The sequence below is a fragment of the Lycium ferocissimum genome, chromosome 5 (assembly GCF_029784015.1).
Source record: "Lycium ferocissimum isolate CSIRO_LF1 chromosome 5, AGI_CSIRO_Lferr_CH_V1, whole genome shotgun sequence".
NCBI lineage: Eukaryota > Viridiplantae > Streptophyta > Magnoliopsida > Solanales > Solanaceae > Lycium > Lycium ferocissimum.
The window spans coordinates 75560534-75581555 of record NC_081346.1 but is presented as its reverse complement, the minus strand read 5'-3'; the positions used below and the strand labels follow the sequence as shown (position 1 = coordinate 75581555).

At 31.6% G+C, this 21022-nt stretch overlaps 2 protein-coding genes across 3 annotated transcripts; one reads left to right on the top strand and one right to left on the bottom strand.

Annotated features, from left to right (window-relative positions):
- Positions 1-1215: 1215 nt before the first annotated feature.
- On the top strand, positions 1216-6895 carry LOC132057510 (vacuolar protein sorting-associated protein 55 homolog). 2 transcript variants are annotated; one of them, XM_059450142.1, is made up of 5 exons: positions 1216-1367; positions 4499-4550; positions 5011-5050; positions 5157-5241; positions 6448-6895. In XM_059450142.1, the coding sequence occupies exons 2-5, from the start codon at positions 4518-4520 to the stop codon at positions 6629-6631; spliced, it is 342 nt and encodes a 113-aa protein (XP_059306125.1). In that variant the 5' UTR covers positions 1216-1367; positions 4499-4517; the 3' UTR covers positions 6632-6895. The 2 variants fall into 2 exon arrangements, with proteins under 2 accessions (XP_059306125.1, XP_059306124.1); XM_059450141.1 differs by lacking the exon at positions 1216-1367 and adding an exon at positions 1414-4423.
- Positions 6896-10528: 3633 nt separating this feature from the next.
- On the bottom strand, positions 10529-15221 carry LOC132058579 (NAC domain-containing protein 90-like). Its single transcript, XM_059451042.1, has 3 exons — positions 14943-15221; positions 14083-14378; positions 10529-11185 (listed from the first exon to the last, which is right to left on the bottom strand). The coding sequence occupies exons 1-3, from the start codon at positions 15115-15117 to the stop codon at positions 10880-10882; spliced, it is 777 nt and encodes a 258-aa protein (XP_059307025.1). The 5' UTR covers positions 15118-15221; the 3' UTR covers positions 10529-10879.
- Between the last annotated feature and the right edge of the window lie 5801 nt (positions 15222-21022).

Genomic DNA, 21022 nt, shown 5'->3' with positions numbered 1-21022 from the left:
TAATAATGGCAAAAAAAAAAAAAAAAAAATCGGATATTAAAAAATCAAACAATATTTGTGTAATTTCTAAAGTATCCCATTAAATCCTTAATATATGTATTCATTGCCAAATGCGTATCAACCTTTGGCTTGGAGAAATCAGACGAGATAAAAACATCAACCCTATATTATTGCGTTTCTTCAAAACGTTAAAATCAAACCATACAATTTTCTTTCTTTTTTTATATTAGCACAGAAAATCTCTATATTGAACTGTTGTATTTCTATTAACGTCATGTCATTTATTTGTTACGTTTACTAAAAATAAATATACTTAAAATATTTTATATTTTAAAATAAGATAAAATTTAATTACTTTTTCATTTTTTTATTCTTACTCTTAAATGTGAAAAGAGATTAATGTTGTAAAAGAAAAAATAATATCAAATGAAGATCAACTAATGAATAAAAAACCATGCAAAAGACAAATGACAAGTAAAATGAAAGCTAAACCGAGAATATTTATCAAAAATAAAAAAATATATTTATTCTTTGGTTAAATAAAAAATCAAATTTCTACTTTATTTCATTTTTAAACGTATAAAATTAATTTAATAATTTGAATTAGACCCTTATCCAAATCAAAATTTGATAAAAAATAATAAGTATTTTACACCTTTAAATTAATCGAATTAAAATTTAAAGTATCTCTAAATTAATGCTTAAAAATATCCCTCATTAAAGTTTTCATCTATCAAAGGAAATCCGAAAATAATCCGTTTCCTTTTTAAACAAGTCTTTTCTTTTAAAAAGTATTAATAAATTTTTGCCGACTCTTGTATTGGTTCCCTGATGTAGACTCGAGAACAAATAATTAAAGTTTTTTATGTACGTTGAGTACAAACTAAAATGTTATATTAATCTTGCGAGCACATATATATATATATATATATCACTATCCAAACACTACATACACGAGAGGGGGTACAATATAATCCAAATGTTTAGAGGATTTTTTAGCGGGCAAGTAAAGGGCATTTTATATAATATAATAATAAAATAAATGACCAAGACCAAAAGTGCTCACAAGTCACAAGTCGAGAGTTAAAAAAGGAAATAACTACATTTGGGGCCTTTAAAGTGTTTTCTCGTATATTATTCGAGCACAAAACGACAAAACAATAAAAATATGGGGGGAATCTCTAAGATAAATACTATTTGCAGGGTCCTTATATAAAATACATCCAAATTTAGAAGCCCAAATTTTGAGTACTGTACCTTTTTCCATGGTTTGAGTTCAAGAATCAGACTTCAGATCAGCAATCAACAAATTTTCTTTCCTTTTTTGCCCCTTCAAAATTAACCATAAATGGCTATGACTATTGAAGGTACAATCTTTTTGCTACCCCAGTTTCAGTTTTGAATTCCCAATAAACCCTTTTAATTTATTTGTTTAATTTTTCTTTCTACTAGTTTTATTATTTAGTGCTTATTTCTACTTCTAGTTGTTGTATCAAAAGTTTGAGATTTAAAGAAGTTGATTATCTGATTATAGTTGTTGGGGTTCTTTGGCAGATGAATTTAAATGACCCAATTCTAGTTTATTGGTTTCTTTAATAATTTTACTACAGCTGAAATACTTCTGATTAATATTTTAGGCTATGGTTCAAAAAGTTTACATTTTTTTCCAGTTTCTTCTTGGGTTTTTTGATGGCAATAGAATTATTAACTCATCCATGACCCAGTTCTAGTTTTTTTTTTTTGAGTTCTTTAATAGTGTTACTAGAGCTGAAATACTTCTGAAGTATATATTTAGGCTTATGGTTCAAAAAGTTTACATTTTTGATACTTGTTATTTGCTTTTTGCTAGCAATAGAGTTCTTACTAAATCTTTAATTTTGGGCAGCTTATAATATGTCCAATCGTTTTGCTTTTAACCCAAGCTCGATTTTTTTGAATCATTTTGCACTAAAACTTGTCCAAGTTGCATTGTATTATCAAGAAGAACTGTAGAAGTATTACATAAATCCAATCATCATTTAAGCGGATTTATAATGGAGAATTGTTCTGTAAGATTGTCCATATTACTTTCTACAGTTCTACTGTATTAAAGCAGCACGAAAAAAATATATGCAGAAATGGTATTTATGCTGAAACAGGAAAGGATAAATATAAGTCGAAGCTGTTTACGCTGATTTTGTCAATGTGGATGATGAAATACAAATGCTCCTATGGTACTGATGAAACCATTGTTACAATCTAAGAATTTTAGAAGAAATTCTAGATAAGAACTAAGCCATGCTAAAGGAAATTAAGAGATAATTTCATAAATAAGCTCCGAATGAGCTGAAAGTAGTTACAAGTACCCTCCCTTCGAGAAGGCCGAACTAAAAATAAGAAATTACATTTGGGGAGAATATGTAAAAAACCAACTAGTAATTATAACTATAGTGATCTATTTGTAAATGTCCTGAAGTTAACAGCTAACTCTAACAACCTTAGCTGATCAATGCACGTATAAACTTTCATAGCCTCTGCACCAACCTTCTCAAGCAACTCAATTGCAGGCATATCCATATTTTATCAACCATAGGGCTGGCAGCACTATAACAGCTATCTGGGGATAACAAGGGAATAAAAGGAACTATAAGGGGTTAAACACAAGATAAAAGATTTCACGACTAAAATCATAAAAGGACTCTGCTAACTAATTTTAACAACCATTGTCTAGCTTGAGCATTGACAACACTTTAATGTTGCATTCCATTCTCTCTCAAAGCCAATCTTGTCCTCAAGGTTGGAATGGAAAGAAGGAAACTTAGCCTTGATGGTGTAGAAATATTCCCAAGTGACTTCTTCCTGCTATAAATTCGCCCATTGTACTTAAATTTGTGTAGCAACCTTGTTTCCCTTTTGCTGTTACCGTTTCGGAAAAAGAAGAACCTTGTTTCCCTTTTGATAATCATCCGTCAAGAACAACTATAGGCCCAACTGTCCACCAAGGGTGGATCTTGAGACATAGAGTGCTCACTCCCGACATGAAACACAAGGTACAAACGACAATAATTGGGAAGACGAAGCTCATAAGCTACTGGATTTATATTTCGAATCATCTCGCGCAAATCATAACGTTTTGTTCTAGCTTCTGATTCTTCCTCAGGGCCAAGGAATATCGTTGAGGGGGTTGCTGCTTAAGGAATACATAGTCCCCAATGGTGAACTCTCTTTCTGTTCTATGAGGGTTTTCTTAGACCTTCACTCTACTTTGAGCCTCTTCCAAGTTTTCCTTCAGCCTTTTTTGCCATAAGTTGTCTGTCCCTTAAACGTTGATCAACAACTTCGACCTTGGACTGTCCAACCAGATGGAAGTGGAAGTGAGGAGGGTAGCCGTACAAGGCTTCAAAAAGGAGTAGCTTCCAGTGAAGTGGGTTTTGTACCACTACTTCGCAAGAAAGCTGTTGGTGCCATTGACTAGGCTAGGGTCATGCAATGTAGGTAGGACTCCAAACATTGGCTGACTTTCTCAGTTTGGCCATCCGATTGTGGATGGTAAGCTGACCTATTATTAAATTCAACATGCTAGCATTGCTTTATGAGCCGTTTGTCCATGAGAATTATTCACTTTTTTCCAGAATAATTTGTCACTTTCAAATTTAGTATTTGATTATATTCCTAAATCGAACTTGGAGTTGGATTCCAAATTTGAAAAAGTGCTCCAAACCTGTTTCCAATTCCATCTTTATATATTCCAAATAAAGTGGTCTTTTCTCTCCTTTGCAATAAGTATAGCCAAACACAAATCCATCTTCATCTCCAACTTCATAAATTCCATATAAAGTGAAAAATATTTGAAATCTAGGGCCAAACGCCTTAGTAGATAAGTTGCTGGCTATTAAGTCAAAACACATGGAAGCATTGGAGAACTAGCAAAATGAGTAAGGTTTTATGCAAGCCTAATGGTTAAGCAAGATGAAAGGAGCACATCTGAGAGAGATGATCCAAAGTATGTCTTCAATTTCCTTCTGAAATTAGACTAGAATTATCTGATAAGGAGATTGTAGTTAAATAGTTGATCCTCTGGTGTGTGGTGACTACTTCTTACTCTGACTTCTAATTACACCTTAATACTCATTTGTAATGAATCACAATCCAACTTGTCTTTCAATCAGTAATAATCTGAAAACTTTCAAACTGATTAGTCTACTCAATTTACTGTTGCATGAAGCTACGAGGTAAAACTTGGTCTATCTGGCTAGATTGGGATGAATAGAGAAGGGCATTACTTCATCTATTTGATGCTTCTCTTTGAGAATATTTCTAATTCCATGCAGCTTGTAACTTTTAAATTGTCGAATCTCATTCACACAATTACTAACTTGATTTCTTCTTGTCCTCTGTCTCATCTCAATGGTTCAATTGCTGGTTTTCACTTTCCGGATATAGTGTAAGTGATTCAACTTATATTTGCCACTAGTCTGTATCTCTGGTTGACTGTTTTCTAATATAATGTCTGATCCAGGCTTGCGGGGCTTGCCTTCATGTTCTCTTCCAGCATCTTGTTACAGATCCTGGTAGGTCTTATAAACATTTTCCTATGTGATGAATGTTTGCCGTGTATTTCCAATGGTTGTGCAAGTACCGATGAATGTAGTGTATAGCTTGTGTAATAACATGTTCAATTCAGTTGAGTCTTCTTTTTTTTTTTTTTTTTCCCACTGTTTCTGTCAAATCCAACCGACAGAGTTTGGTAAATATTTACGGAGACTAAAAATGTTAACTTTTTGCTAAACTTAAAGGACCAAGGCTATTAACTGCATACTTAAAGGACTATGTTTAACCTATGCTCAAACATAAGGGACAATTTTTATTTTTTTATTTTCTCTATGTGTATGTTGTGTGCAAACAAGAGGATTATTCTGTTTACTTTTTGTGCATCTAATCTACTTCTTAAAGTTAACAATTCCTTGGATTTGCTTTGGTCTTATCTAAAGAGTTAATTGTAATGCTTTTACTGCATATTGTTTCTTGTAGGCTTGTGCTATATACAACAACTGGTGGCCAATGTTATCAGGTTTGTGAAAGAAATGTGATCTACATAGATACTCTTATTTCTGCATTTTTAAGGCAGAGTAAGCTCTAATTGTTGGCTAACTCAGAAGATTACTTGGTTTTGACAGCTCTTATGTATGTTCTGGTTCCCATGCCATGCTTATTTTTTGGTGGTGGGTCCACACAGTTCCTAATAAGTCGAGATGGCGGGGGGTAAGATACTTTTATGATGTGCATAAGTTTATTGAATCTCCTTCTCCCATGAATTTCTACACCCGCGGTTGTAATCCTGTCAGATCAGTCATGGTGTGTTCTAGTATTTTCCATCCATCTCTTAGTACATCTTCTAGATCATGTTCAATTTGAAGTCGGAGAGATTTATATGACTTCTTATTTGATGCTCGTACATGCTTCATTCATAGCATAATTCTCCTCTTTCTTGAAGAAGATTTCTGATATCTTACTCATTAGATGAATATTGTTGTACTATAGGTGCTATATCGAGTTACTTGGGGTGCATAAACTGCAGAAAGTTGCTTATATTATATTTAGGGGATTTGATGATTGCCGCTAAGTTGCTCAGACTCTCCAAAAATGTTTGCCTCACCCGTATCGGATCCTCCAAAAGTACACTACTTTTGGAGGATCCGACACGCACCGGTTGATATTTTTGAAGAGTCCGAGCAACATATTGATTGCTAACCTGTCATTGTTTGGATATTTTCTATCTGCCAAAAACTGTCGTGTTTGTGTTACTGCATTAATAAAGTTTGTTTTCATATGGTAAACATTTACATATTGGAGAGACTGGTTAGTGGTATGGATAATGAGCACATGTGAAGTATGTGGTCTGAAGTAAACTATATCCACTCAAAGTCGGGGTAAAAACTAGGCGAGGATGGGAAAGTAAAATGGTCTTAGTATTGTAGGTAGTAGGATTGGAAGATCAAGTTTTCTGCTAATATAAACTTGCACACCAGATGGCACCTATCATTGGGAAACTGTGCGTGTGATTCGGTTTGGACTTCAAGAATGTCTTAAAAAAATTACTCCTTGAAGAATGCAAGGATTGGTTATATTTCTTTTATTCATGATGCTCTAAGTGGATTGGATCGGATGGTTTATTTTTTCTGTTGCTAGTACCTTGGGTCATGTGGAAGTTTGAGTATCTATGGTTTGATGTTTTACTTTATGATGACTCGTGGCAAAGACAGGATTTTCACCAAAGTGGTCTATAATGTACTGTACATAAAAAAATGTGATATTGTATATATATATATAGTGTGATTTTCGACAAAGGGGGTTCCCCCTTCCGCCCCTGATGCTGACCTCCTCCTTTGTTGTTTCTTCCTATCTTTTCTTTTGTACTTCTGAACAAATCCTTCTCATTTTAGGCCTTTTTGCTTTTCATCTTCGCAGGTGGATGGATGCTGCTAAATTCTTAACAGGGGCATCAGCTGTGGGAAGCATAGCCATTCCCATTATTCTCAGGCATGCAGATCTCATCCAGACGGGAGCGATGTTCATCGAATTCGTGTCCTTCTTCATATTTGTCTGCACAGTAATGTGTTTTCATCGTGCCAGTCTTGATGACGAGTGGTGATGTAAAAATTGAGGTGTTGCGCTCTTTAGGTTCCTCGGCTGTAATTATGTGACCTGGTTTTGACGAACAAGAAATGTATAGCTTTGTCAGATTCTTGATGTGAGAGTTATTTTCTCAGAATTTGAACCTTTTGCTGATGGAACAAAGATCTTTTTTAGTTATTTGCATAGATAGTTGCTGACAGATGATAAATCCTCAATCCTGTTGTCTAGAAGGCACTATAAATATTGATGGTGAAGCATTCTGTGGATGTTTCTGCTTGAACTTGTGCTTATTTCAATTATTTGTGGTGCATTTTCATAAGCCTATTTTAGTTGAATTAAATTTGTCTATTTGTTTATCATTGCATGTTGAGATGATCATGGATTGTTGTGTGTTGTAGATTGTTCCAATTGTTAAGAAGCCAAACATGGTTATAATTCAGATAAGAAGAAAATTTCAGATGTTGCATAGTTTTAAGTGTTTTTGAGTAGCAAAAGTTGTTTTTAGAAACCAGAAAAAATAACTTTTTTCAGTAGCACTTTTGACAACTTGACCAAGCATGTATTATTGCTCTAATATTGATAAAAGTGTTTTTCAATTGATTAACCAAATATAAATTACTACTACTCTATATAAGTATTGCCGAGGGTCTATCCGAAACATCTCTGCCTCACAAAGATAAAGGTAACTTTTGAGTAATCGTATTCTTGTCAGACTCTGCTCCTGAGATTATATTGGGTTGTTGTTACTCTATATAGGTACTTTTGACACTTCAATATAATTGAATTTTGGAAGTTTATTCAAACAAGCCGCCATAAGTAGACAATCATTTCAGTACAAAAATCCATTGCCCTATTACCTCATATTGATAGAGACATGGAGACTTCCAACTTTGTCATTTCGGGAAGGCTCCGTTAACTACTGAAAAAATATATATTTTGTGATGGAGGATTTGCCACTTTTTTGTCGCAAATTCGAGAGCACAAATCAATTACAATCCCTACAAATTGATGAGTTCTATTATAAAACCACACAAATTATAACAGATATGTCCGTTATAAATATTTTATCAATAAATACGCATTTTTCTTGTAGTAGTAAGCTATTTATTTATTACTAGTTAATTTTCTTACAAAGATTCTATAGCAAAATTGAAGTTTAATGAAAAGGAAACACAGAGAAATTAAGAACTTCCAAATTAGTACTTACAAATTCACTAATAGTCTTCTATATGCACAGAAGTTTTCTTTTTCCATCTTCCCTTTTCTCCTTTTCAGTCTTCAAATGTTTTCAGTATTTCTCTCGTCCTTTGCTGTACTTATGCACAAAGTTTTCTAGTCAATTGGTCAGTTTTTTCTTTATAATAATCGCTAAAAAATTGGAAGAATGAGGAGAAATTATATTATCCCTAGAGAAAAAAAAAAAAGGTAGTGTGCATTTGCTGCTGTTATTAATTGCCATGATCTCATAATCAGAAGCAGATCTAGTAGGTATATAACATATGAGTTCATGTGAACCGTATAGTTTCTGCCCAAACATTGTATATGTAAGAAATTCAATAAATATTTCTTTGTAAACTCAGTGATTATTGTAATATTAACTTGAGGTCATTATAGAAATTCATAAACTTCAAATCATGAATCCGTCTTTGGGTACTCATAATCTATTACTCCATAATTCATAGGCTAGTAGGAGATAATCGTTCTAAAAAGTTTTTTTGAGTTAAACACTATGTATATAATAATTGTGCTTTTTTTTATTTTTTTTATTTATTAAAAGTGAACATATACTCATACATAAATAACGATGGTGTATATAATTTAACCTGCACATCATTTAGGGCCTGTTTGGAAAGCCACCCAAGTAATTGAAATTGGGTGTAATTACACAGTTTGGCCTGTTTGTGTGATCAAATAATTACACAATTAGGTGGGAATTGAGTGTAATTGAGAGGGTGTAATTACACTCTCTAATTCTCAAGGAAGAGGGGGTGGGGGTGGGGGTGGGGGGTGGGGGTGGTTGAGTATTGAGTGTAATTACAGGGTTGCTTTTTAGTTTGTTTCATTTTTGTTTTATTTTAATTTCTTTTTATTTTTAATTTATTTTTCATTCCTATTATTTTAATTTCTTTTTTATTTTTTAAAATGTATTTTTATTTTTATATTATTTATTTTTCATTTCCTTTCTTCTCATTCCCAACATTTACTTCTTTTGGTTCCATGTAATTGCTCGTATTTTTTTATTGTATTCATTTAGCACAACCGTGTTATTATTCTAATTTTTGAAACTACACCTCTTAATATTGGAAAGAATGAGTCATTAACAAACTTGACATATAACGAGTGACGTTATTAAAGTAGAATTTCATTGTGAATGAGGTTATAGACTTATATTTTCCCTTTCTTTTGAATTATTTACTTAAGTTATGTTGGAACTTACTTATGTAATGTTGGAATTTGACATAAGAGTTTATGTTAAACTTTTTCTCTTGGATTTTGAATTTAGGTTATATTTTCAATTTTAAGTTATTTGCTTTAGTACTATTTACTTGTTATTTCACATTGCATGTTGTTTATTTTTCACTTACAGTTGATGGATTTTTGTGTCAAACATTTGAATAATGTTATGGCATTATATTTATAATTTTTTTTTTTGTCAAACATCCAATGCATGACGTTCTCACAAAAAAAAAGTCTTCTTTTAAGTTTTATAATTAATTAAAATTAAATATTATTAATTTGAAAAATATATATCAATTATTTTCTACAATATTAGTTACAAATATATGATTATTAATTAATATATTTTCAAGAAACAATGTGTTATTAAATAACTAATTTAAGATCATTTATAAAGGCAAATATTTTCTAAATATTAAGTTTAAATTTTTTATAATTAAATTTTATTTTTAAATTAAACAAATTGTGTAATTACACCTGTGCAACCAAACATTACGCTTGTAATTACACCGTAATTACGTTATGACAAACAAACATGTCGTTGTAATTACACAACTGTGTAATTACTTGGCTGTGTAATTACACCAACTCCAATTACTAGGTGGCTTTCCAAACAGGCCCTTATAGTGATGCTAGAAGTTTTAATAAAAAGTCTAAAGATGGCAAAAACATAGCTAAATAATTGCGTAAATTATGTGTAATATATGTTTGCATTATTGCTCAATCAAGAATCTTTGATTGGCGTCCTATGAATTATTTATGAAAGACAAAATTCTAGGGTAGACAGTTAGACAGGACTAAGAAACAGTAACATACAAGTACAGCATTTTATTATAGTGTGGGAATATAATGCAATTTTAATTATAGTGTGGGAATATAATGCAATTTTAATTATAGTGTGGGAATATAATGCAATTTCTGGTAGCTTTCTAATGTTTAATTTTCTTGGTCTAGTTTAACAGTGATCGCGAAAATATAGTCTGACATGATGAAATATTGAAACCTAGCTCTCTTATTATTTACAACAACAACAACAAACCCAATATATTATGGGGTCTGAGAAGGTTAGTGTGTACATAGACCTTATCCTTACCTTAGGAGGTATAGATGTTATTTTCGATAGACATTCGACTCAAGGAAAAACATATCAAAACAGAATGGAACAGAAATAACGGAAGTGAAGAAGCAACAACGAAATAGTACTCCCTCCGTCCCAATTTATATGATATAATTTGACTAGACACAGAGTTTAAGGAATAAAGGAAGATTTTGAATCTTGTGGTCTAAAACAAGCCAAAGATATTTGTGTGGTTATAGATCATTTCGTTAAGCGTAAAAGGTAAAGTTTAAAGTTAGATTGTTGTCAAATAAGGAAATGTATTTTTTTTTTTTTGAAATAGACTAAAAAAGAAAGTGTATCACATAAATTGGGACAGACGGAGTACTAAAGATAACATGATCACAGAACATTCTGAGAAAGAAAACAATAACTACAACCAAATAATACTATAATCAAAATATAAGAAAAAACAACCACAGGTAGTCACAGAAATCGAAGAACAATAAACTACAAGAATATACCAGCCTTCTACCTAATTACAAAAGAGTACAATTTCTAAACTTTGGGATCTAAGAATTGATAGATTAATTTATTTAGAATTATTTAACCCCAGCTAGTCCATCAACTCATCATACATACTTGAACCCTAGAAAGTAAAAACACAACAACATAAAATCATAGGATTTATTCCATGTTCTACTTTTGATGAGGGAGTTAACCCTAGCTAAAACAACTTTATTCTCACTGTTAAATATAATTCCAGTCAAAATCCCATATGTTTTCAGACAAATCATCTAAACTTCCCACCGGCTGTGAATTTTCACCATTGTGTTCTCCTGATGATGAACTTTCTAATGAACTTGTTCCAATAATGCGATTATCATTATTCTGGTAAGTTGATGGTGCAGCCTGATGATCATGATCAAGATTTATTGGTTGATGAGGGGGTAATAATAATCCTTCATTAATACCAGAACCAGCTGGCCTTCTATCAAATGCCCTAACACATTTTGATTTCTTGTAGACTCTGCACAAGCTGAATTCATGCTGCAACTGCATGCATAAAATTAGACGTTGTAAAAAAGTAGTTACACGATTAGGTCACTTAATACATAATTAGAGGTAAATTTCTTGATAAACATTAATTAGTAACATAGGTTAACATTCACTGATAGTGTTCGCATTGCTCATGTGTGCATAATCTAAATCCAAAATCTAAAAAGTTTAGTTTATATGTTGTGCCGATGCAAGAAGTATTTAGATAGTTAGGCCATTTAATAGGTAATTATAGATAATTCTTTTGATAAACTTTAATTGGTAATTAATATGGTAAAAACAGTGACTCAATTGCTATCACAAGTTATAAAACATGCATTGCTAGTAAAAAAAATTACATTGTCAGAGTACATAATTTAAAGAATTTAGGTTATATGCTCTGACAATTGCAAAATATATTTACCCAATTACGTCACTTAATAAGTAATTACAAATATATATCTTGATAAACATTATATATTTACCAAGTTACGTCACTTAATAAGTAATTACAAGTATATATCTTGATAAACATTAATTGGTAATCTAGTATAACCGGGCGGTGAGTCACGTGCTATCACATGTTAGCACCCACAGCAAGTGTGTAAAAAACCTTTACAGTGCATGCTACAAGGGAAAATGGAATTAGCTACGGTATTTGTCGGTAATCCCTAGCTAATCCTTCGCTAAATAGCTCCTCGCTAAATAATTTTCTTATAATTCGTCGCTAATCCGTAGCTAAATGAGATTAGCATGGGATTTTGCTGTTTAGCTACGAAAATTTGTCCATCGCTAATTCCATGTTTTCTTGTAGTCATGTACATAACTTATATAAAAAATTTAAATTGTTTATGTTGTATGCTTCGATGGTGCAAAAAATATTTACACAATTATGTTACTTATAAGATCATTACGGCCAAATCTCTATGACAAAAAATAAATGAGTAACTCGATAAAGTTGATAACCGATATATACTATAATAGGACTAGCTATACTAATCGTATAAAAAGATTTTTACATAAGTTAACTTCAAATATAGAAGAGAAAAAACTGGTCCCTTTGTACGTTTTATGTCTGAAAGTTACTGTAATTATTAATGGTGCATGATGTGGTGTCTCTCTCGAGAAAATGACAATGTTATAATCATGACATTGTAAAATTTATTAAAACATACACGAAGAAAGGAAGGAACCACAAAAGAAACATATATAACTTTTCAAGGAAATCAATACTTCTGCAATATATGAATTTAATTGAGAGTTAACAATTATGAAATATACATCAAATCTTTAAAATAAGATGAGGAAGAATAACCTACAAATCACGTGTGTAGTCCTATTTTTCATGCGTGGTGAGCTAAACAATTTTATTTGTTAATATCATGTATTGTCTATTATCAATATATTCTAACCAATAGTTGAAGCAAAAGAAGATAATCATGAAGAAGCATATGCCAAACACTAAATGATACCTAGTAAAAAACAATCAAATACTCCATATAACTCTTTGTTTTTTTCCATATATAAAGTTGACAATTCAAACAATCAATAATTTTCCTAGGTCCCATGTGTCATACTTGTCGCGGATATAATTAATTAATAAATAAAGGTATCAGAGCAGACAGAGATCCTTGATCGGATCGATTCCATGTGCTTGGACATGAAAACAAAGAATTTGATAGTTAAGAGAGCGTGTTAAAAATACATACCTTTCTAATTAGTCTGCTTCAAATAAAATGTCAAATGAAAAATAGTTTAATTTAAAATTTTCATTTTACCTTTAACAAATATTTTATAGCTATATGAATATCTATATGTTAGATTATACATCTTAATCCCCTTAAGTTCTATTCCCAATAAATATCGTCATATAAATTAGGATAGAAGGAATGCCTATTTAACATCTACTAAATTCAGGGCATTTGTCTAAATAAATGATTAATAAGCTACAATTATGTACTGGCCTAGTTGGTTGGGGTTTTGTAAATACCAAATCAAATTGATTATGTCAAGTTTTAAATCTATAAAGCAAACTAACAAAAGTCGAGTTTTCAATCTCAGGGTTTCAAGGGTTTTTTCGAGGGTATTCAATCGGTAGATTCTTCATACAAAACATATAACTTATGCTTCAAATATTTCTTTAGTCCTAGTAAGATATAACTATCTAAGATGTTTCTTAAAAAAAAAAAAACATAAAATGCGAGATGTGAGTGATGACATTGTATTGAAATATTCAACAAAAAAAGATAATGAAATCACATAAAACAAACATTACTACTAATTAATAAGTCATAATGTGATCATAAGCTAAAAGTATTAAGTCATGCTAAAACAAGTATGGCTAATAAGTATATTAATGACATGATCACTAAACATTAAAGAAAAATAAAACTAAGTTATGTATTTTCAGTCTAAACCTGTACAAAAGCAAGAATAGATATCCAACATGATTGTCATTTCTAGTATTTTTTTTTCTCAAGGTGGTAACACTCGTTAGAGAAACCACACTTTTATTTAGTTAATTATGTCTCAACAACTAGTTTCACTTATTATGAGCAATTTTCGTTGTTATCTTTTAGGTGACACGTGATAGTATAATTTTTCCCACATGACTGGTGTATACAATTTTTAAAAAAATTTCACTCGTTAATTGTCCGATACCTGGAGTCCCGATTAATCCGAATTCACATCGTGTAAGGTGCCTTCAAGGCAAAGCTCTCAAACCAGGACATTTTTTTCTATCCAAAACTCAAATCCGAGACCTCTAATTAAGGTTGGAGGAATTCTATTAATCCCACTGCATGAATTGTTTGGTGGTTCGTATAGAAAAGTTAAACTCGTGATGAAAACCTAGAAGTACAACAACTAATTAGTTTTAAAATAGAACTCTAATTTTGTAGAGTTGTAAAACTGACCTTTAAATTTGAAACATTATTGGCTACTGAAGCTTCTCCAACACTGGCTTTATACTCATTCATCTTCCACTGTGTCTTCTTCCCATTTGGAGCTCTTCCTTTATAGAAAACCATTGTTCTTTTGCCTCCAATAATTTTATTATTTGATGAATATACATATCCAGGAGTACCAGTAGCTTTCCAATATCCTTGTGTTGTAAGTCTAGTAGGTCTCCCTCCTCTAGCTTCCCTATCTTGAATTGGAATGAAGAAAAACCATTGCTCAGTGTCACGTTTTATGACTTCTCCTGCCATTTCTGCTTTTCAAGAATCACATTTAATTAGAGGAAGAAGGGTTAAGAAAAAGAGTACTATGATATAAAATTATAGATATTTGTCCGTTGAAGTGTATGAACATCTCATTTAAAAGCTTAATTTGTTACTAGAAATCCGCAAATTTTCCCACGGATAATTCTGTCACAACGTCGTGAATAATCTGGGTTTTACGGCGGAAATCTATGGGAAACAATTTCCTACAAGCTAGTTCATTTCCATGGATTTTGACGCAAATTCCGTGGGAAATTAAATTCATAGGTTTCTATTACACACTTATATTTATTGAGTTAATGGTCAAAAACACACTTGAGCTATCACTTTTTTGCAAGTTTCACACCCCAACTATCAGGTGTTCCTTTTTCCTCCATGAACTATACCATCTATGTATTAAAACACACATCAACTATCAGCTGTTCCCTTGTCCTACTTGATAGGGTTTAGGGTCTTAGGTACTCGATAGTATGAAATCATGCACACAATTTTTTATTTACCTAAAAAAAAAAAAAGGATGAAGAAAAATTTATCATGAGGGCAAAAATACGAACCTGGAAGTTCAGATGGATTGTGATGATAAATATTAATAACTGGTATAACACGTTGAATGTCATCGTTTTTTTTTCCTTCAAGCTTATTTCTCAGATAAAATTCCACCAATTCTTCTTCTGTTGGATAAAACCTATATCCTGGTGGTACCATATTATTATCATACATATTCTCCATTTTTACAAAACAATCTCCAATTTTGTTTTTTGTATTTTGAAGCGCTCTCTCTCTCTCTCACTCACTCATTAATCATTACTCTCTCTCTCTAGGTTTCTTGATGATTTTTTCCTTTGTGCATGTCATGTTTTATTGTAGCTTAGTATTTATAGATTTAAAATGAGAGAAAAAATAGGGTTTTTTGGGGGTTGGGAGAAGGGGTGGGGGGGGTGTGTGGGGGGGGGGGGGGGGGTTGGGTTGAGAGGCAAGGAGAAGGAAAGGAGTAAAATTAAAACGAGTGAGATAATGAAAGAAGGGTTCAAGATAGACTTAGAAATTTCCACGACGTGTGTGAACAAGAAGGAAACCTTACTACAATTTCCTTCTTTCCGAGTAGTACTGTATGTATTGAGTACATGTACATTTATTTTAAGAATAAAATGGTGGCTTTAGTCAAGCAATTTCTACAAATTCTACTTCAAAGTTTTATACATTTTTTTTCTTCTTTTCACTTTGACTAGCAAATGAATGAATAACGTACACTACCAAAAAAGGTAACTTGCGGAAGTTACAATTCGCGGAGGTTTTAGCCTCCTTTAGCAAATAGCGGAGGTTAAAACCCCCATAAATTGCAACTTTCAACCTCCGCAAATTACCCTTTTTTTTTTTGTAGTGAACCTAGAAATTTTTTGAGAATGTTTTCTTTATCTAGCCAACGGTGAAATCAGAAATTTCACTAAGAGTCTTCCAAATTTATATAAATATATTTGTGTGTGTGGGGACATGTATAAAAATCAATAATATTTGTACATATATACATTGCATAATTTTCAAGTCAAGAGGTATTCAACTGACCATCCATTAGCGTGCGTAGCTTGCCCTTGTATCTGGTAGTTCCTCCTGTGTTGGCCTATATATAATGCTATAAAGACGGATAAATTAGGAATTACTTTTGTTAGATAAATCTTAACTGATAGTATTAGTTCAAGAGTGGATAATAATATTACCATGCATCGAAGGACATGATGTCTAGAATCACCTTGTATTTTTTTTTATGATGCAAATTAGTTATTAATCTTAATAATATTTTAATCTTTTACATAATAAAAAGTTAGAGAATTATTTGAAATTTTTTCCATTACTTTTTTAAAAAAAAATTCAAAGTCACGATCTCATTTTCATAACTTATTTAACCAAGAAACTGGAAAAAAGTGAGATTAAAGTCAACATTAATCTATTCGTATGCTAAAAAAAGAGAGTCAAACAATCTGTGATTTCTTATTTTCACCCCTCATTCCTTTGAGAGATTAATTTTATACGTTGATATTCCAAATAATTAAGTCGGACCATAAGCTCACTTTAATATTATTCACACCGGCACAAGCATCGAGTAATTCTATTCATGATATATAGACAAATGGAAAAAAAAAAAAATTAAAGAACAACCTAGCTAGTATTTTTTTTTTAATCTTTATGGAGATTTAAACGCTGATTTTTAAGGTTTACAATCATTTCATTAACCATTAGGCCACATCATCAAGTGCATTATTTCGTCAAAGATGTCATACTTTAATTTTGTGATCCTAGTACCCCGATTTCTTAAAAGATGATATGTCTTCATGATCTAGACAACTCTGAAACTATTTATTTATCATTTCTAACCTTCACTCCTAATATGACAGTTTTAAGTATAAATATTTTTGAATGAGTGATTTTGTTTCATCCTATGTTTTCAATGCACCAAACAAATAACCAGCTATATGTATATAGTGGAACCTCTCGGAAAAGGATCACCTAGCCTCAATCTCTTATTCATCTATGAAATACGAAAACCTAGTTCTACTCTGTGTGTAATTTTGTCATAGAACTTTTAAATTGGAATTTTGCCATAGAAATGTATATTTGTCCTAGTAATTATACTCAAAACCCTGGGTTTTTTTGTATGCATAAATCCTTCCTAAAAGATAGAGAGACGAGTTAAAACCATCTGCTAATCCAGCATTTATATAAACTGGTACTATTTTTAGCATAATTAAGAAAGAAATTCACTGTTGATTCCTAGAAGCTTGCCACAAGAGGCTCTATCGTTTGTGTCTAAATACTTTTTCAGCCAAAAAAATTTCCTAGCGGGAAAAACAAATTTACTACCTATTCATGTCAATCTAAGGCTTTATTTGTTTTTATTAAGATTAAGATATCAGAATCTGATTGCACACATCTAAATATTAAGATATTGTATTAAAATTTTGAATACTATACATATTGTGTGACCATCTCAACTAAATGATTAACATAAATGGTTAATGGTGATGGTTGGTGGCCGCAACTGAAAATTATGATGAGTGATAGAAATAGCTAATGGTTTGATGATAGCGATTATTGGTTGTTGTGGTAATTAATGATAGTTAGTGGTAATGATTGTAAATGATGATTACTGTGATCGGTGGCGGTGGTGATAGCTTATGATATTGGATGGAGGCGGCTGCAGACTGTTGGTAGTAAATAATGATGGGCAGCCACGTCAAGTAGTCATCGAGAGAAAGTGAAATAGTGAATGAAGTAAAATATCAACTTTGCAGATGAATAACAATCTTAATAATATTAAGATTTTGTTATGATTAAGTCTAAGTGATCATTCTTTTTCTCTTTTATTTTTTTGTGGTGTACAAGGTAAAATGGCCAAGGAGAACTTCATATTTCTTGCAAAGTCATTCTTCAAAACAAAGAAAAAGCTCGTCAAGTATTGAGAAATTTCTTTGCTTGACTAATTTTCCTTTTCTCACTTACTCTACATGGAAAACCCTAATTCATTCGACCCGACCGCGTCAATTGATTGGAATCCTAGCTAACATCAAAGGAATCCATAGATGTCAGATTTTGTCTTTCTATTTTATTATCAATATAATAAGACACATAGTCAACCTAAAGTATTCTGATATTATTATGTCTTTTCTTTACTTATATAATTATATAGCATGTATATGTACTATTATATTCAATATCACAACTTTCATATTTTAATATTTTAAGAAGACTTACTTGTACATAGCTAGAGATGAAGCTGCCTTAATGGAAGTGATGTCACGAAACACAGCTTCATTCTGAAATTTTTATTCTGTATATATGGATACATTATTAATACTTCTATACATATCAAAGCTTGAAACTTGATAGTCAACAACTATTAGACATTAGTTCACTAGTTGGATGCATCGCTTTTATTTTTAAGGTCACCAATTTGAATATCCTTAAAACATCATTTTACATCTTGTAGAGGCTTCAGTAGTCAATTCGACTATAAAATTTAGGTTGCAGAGAATGGAATCAATGATCTTCTCCATAAATGAAGTTCAACTAGACCAGTTTGCTAGTCAACACTACGTTTGCGACTACAATAAGTAATAGTAATATATTATTTCTATCTTTAGTAATAATATTTTAGGCAATTATAAATATATTTTGAAAAATGAAAATTTGCGAACGGAAGTTGTAGTATTATATTTGAATTGTGTTTTATAATATGTTGCTATGTTGGTTATGTTTAATTGCCTACTTCTTCAAATAACTTGGAGCGCTTAAAGAATTTTTTTATGTGCGACACCATAAATATTCTTTTTGTGACCTCATAGTATAAAATGTTTTTTACATTGATAATATATATAACTTAATGCTACTAAGACTATTCCATGGTCTTCTTTGCTAAGTTCGATTATTGACAATTACTATAGAGACAAAAATGTAGAAGTTGTAATTATTTAATTAGTTTGTAGAAAGACTTTGCATTGATAAATGTTCCAACAACCATTCAAAAAGGCAAAGATTCTTTAACCATTAGGCTTTCAACTCAACGCGGTCTCTTCAACTATGGTTACCAAAAAATTTCCCTTTTGACCCAAATCGTAAATACAGTTTGATTATAATATTAGAATATGATATTATATTTAGTTGGATTTAACTTATATGCATCATCCGAGTTTTGCATATTCGTATGTTTTAGTTTCTTATAGTAAGTAATTTACTCTCTTACTTTTTAGCTTATCTAATTAGACTTATTATTAACAATTGAATTTAACTAATCAGTGTAAATAAAGTTTAGATATTACTGATTTTATATGTTGTTACAAGTAAATTGCCTTCAAATTGCCTTATTTGGAATCTGGAGATTACCTATAGCATATTTTGTAGAGGATTATCTATAAACATCTTTTGTATAGTAGATGTCGTTTCTTGTCGAAACATATGGTTAAGCTATTCGGCCATGCTCCTGATCTATTGATGTTGTTCGATGAAATAGGGTTTGCTGGTCATTTTTAGGATCTTGTGCCTTTAAGAAATATCACCGTCATCGAATTTTAAATTTCATAAGTGAAACTTCAGGACAATGTTCTGAAATTTCACCCGATGAGGGAGAAATTATTTTTTAGTCCTATAGAAACTTTTTTTTTAGTTTTATGACATTTTTACAAGAAATCTTCATTTTTAACACATAAGAGGTCTGAAAAAGGCCATTTTTTTACTATTCAAATTGTAAGAGGGCGAGAGATCTCATTTCCTCATAAAATCTGAAACTTCATGATAGTTAGTGGTTATTTTTTAAATATAGGTACTAAAAAGTGTTAATTTTTGAATTTTCACTATGTTGTTCATTGTCAGGGCCTATGGTTTGTGAATTGTGATGCTGGGCCATAGCCCTCATTTGGGTTTCCTCCTTTTATAGATTTCATTTTTTGTGTGCGAAATGGCCTTCAAAGACATTGGTCTTTAATTTTTGCCCTGCAAATTGGTCTTTAATTTTTGTCCTTCTCTAAAAACTCTTTGGTTCCCGGTTCAAACCCTTGTTAGTTAAAAATTTTAAAAAAAATCGAAGATAGAGTTTGGATTCGCAAGACAAAGTTTTGCCTCAAACTCTACGTGATCAAGCAGCGTTTTGCTACCTTGAGGTGGAGTAACTCTGTCTTAAGGCACAGTTTGAAACTCTGCCTGACAGGCAAAGTTTGAAACTTTGCCATGATCAGATAGAAACTTTGCCATGATCAGATAGAGTTTGACTGCAAATTCTACCTTAAGGCAGAAAAGGCAAAACTCTACCTTAAGGTAGAGGTTTGCATTAAGGCAATTTTTTTTTTTTTACTCAGTTAGAATTTGCAAAACACTGCCTTAAGGCCTAACTTTGCTACGAAACTCTGCCTTGCAATTTTTTTTTTTTTTTAATTTAGCCAGGGTTTGAACCCAAGACCTTGAAATATTAGGTAAAGACCAAAAATTAAAACCATCAATTGGAGGGACAAACATTAAAGATCAGTGCCTTTGAAGGATAATCGTGCAAATGACTATAGATATTTCTGTCTTGGGCCATTTTGTGTCGTTATCTTATACTTATTGTAATGACACGTGTAGTAACATAAGGCCTTGTTAGACACGCTATGCTTATTCCTCCATAGTTATGTTATGTTAGCATCTACGGGTCAAATGGGCGGGTGAATTGTGTTTGTGCATGTCAAAATAAACAAGTTCATAAATAGGTGAGTTAGTAACTCGTTCAATGAGAGTTTCTTTAAAAATGCAGTTACAATATTTTTTATTGATTAATTTAGACTACATATCAACTCAACTTTTAGTTGAATTGAATTGGTAAAGATCAAATAGACTGAATTAATAAATAGACGGTTCATAACTCGCCCAAACTTAAGCAGTTTGAGCAGATCATGTTTTTGTGGATATGTTGAAATAAATACTTTTCAAACAAAGGTTGATCTGAGTCAGCCGAAATCCCAAATAGAATAGAAGAAACAAAAAAAATAACAGGACCACTTTTCACTTAAATTCAATAGCAATCGACTGGTTGATGTGATTGCCCAAAACAAGTCTTTTTAACTTCATTTCCTTGAAACTTACGAGTAAGCGAATCTTGTTGGGCTAAACGGTC

Excerpts from the sequence above, each read along its gene's own strand:
- LOC132057510 (XM_059450141.1), top strand. The coding sequence starts at position 4,242 with ATGAATAGAGAAGGGCATTACTTCATCTATTTGATGCTTCTCTTTGAG. Across the intron at positions 5,051-5,156 it reads CTGGTGGCCAATGTTATCAG|CTCTTATGTATGTTCTGGTT; the intron begins GTTTGTGAAAGA and ends TGGTTTTGACAG. Across the intron at positions 5,242-6,447 it reads ATAAGTCGAGATGGCGGGGG|GTGGATGGATGCTGCTAAAT; the intron begins GTAAGATACTTT and ends TCATCTTCGCAG.
- LOC132058579 (XM_059451042.1), bottom strand. The coding sequence starts at position 15,117 with ATGGAGAATATGTATGATAATAATATGGTACCACCAGGATATAGGTTT. Across the intron at positions 14,379-14,942 it reads CAATCCATCTGAACTTCCAG|AAATGGCAGGAGAAGTCATA; the intron begins GTTCGTATTTTT and ends CTTGAAAAGCAG. Across the intron at positions 11,186-14,082 it reads ATAATGTTTCAAATTTAAAG|TTGCAGCATGAATTCAGCTT; the intron begins GTCAGTTTTACA and ends TTATGCATGCAG.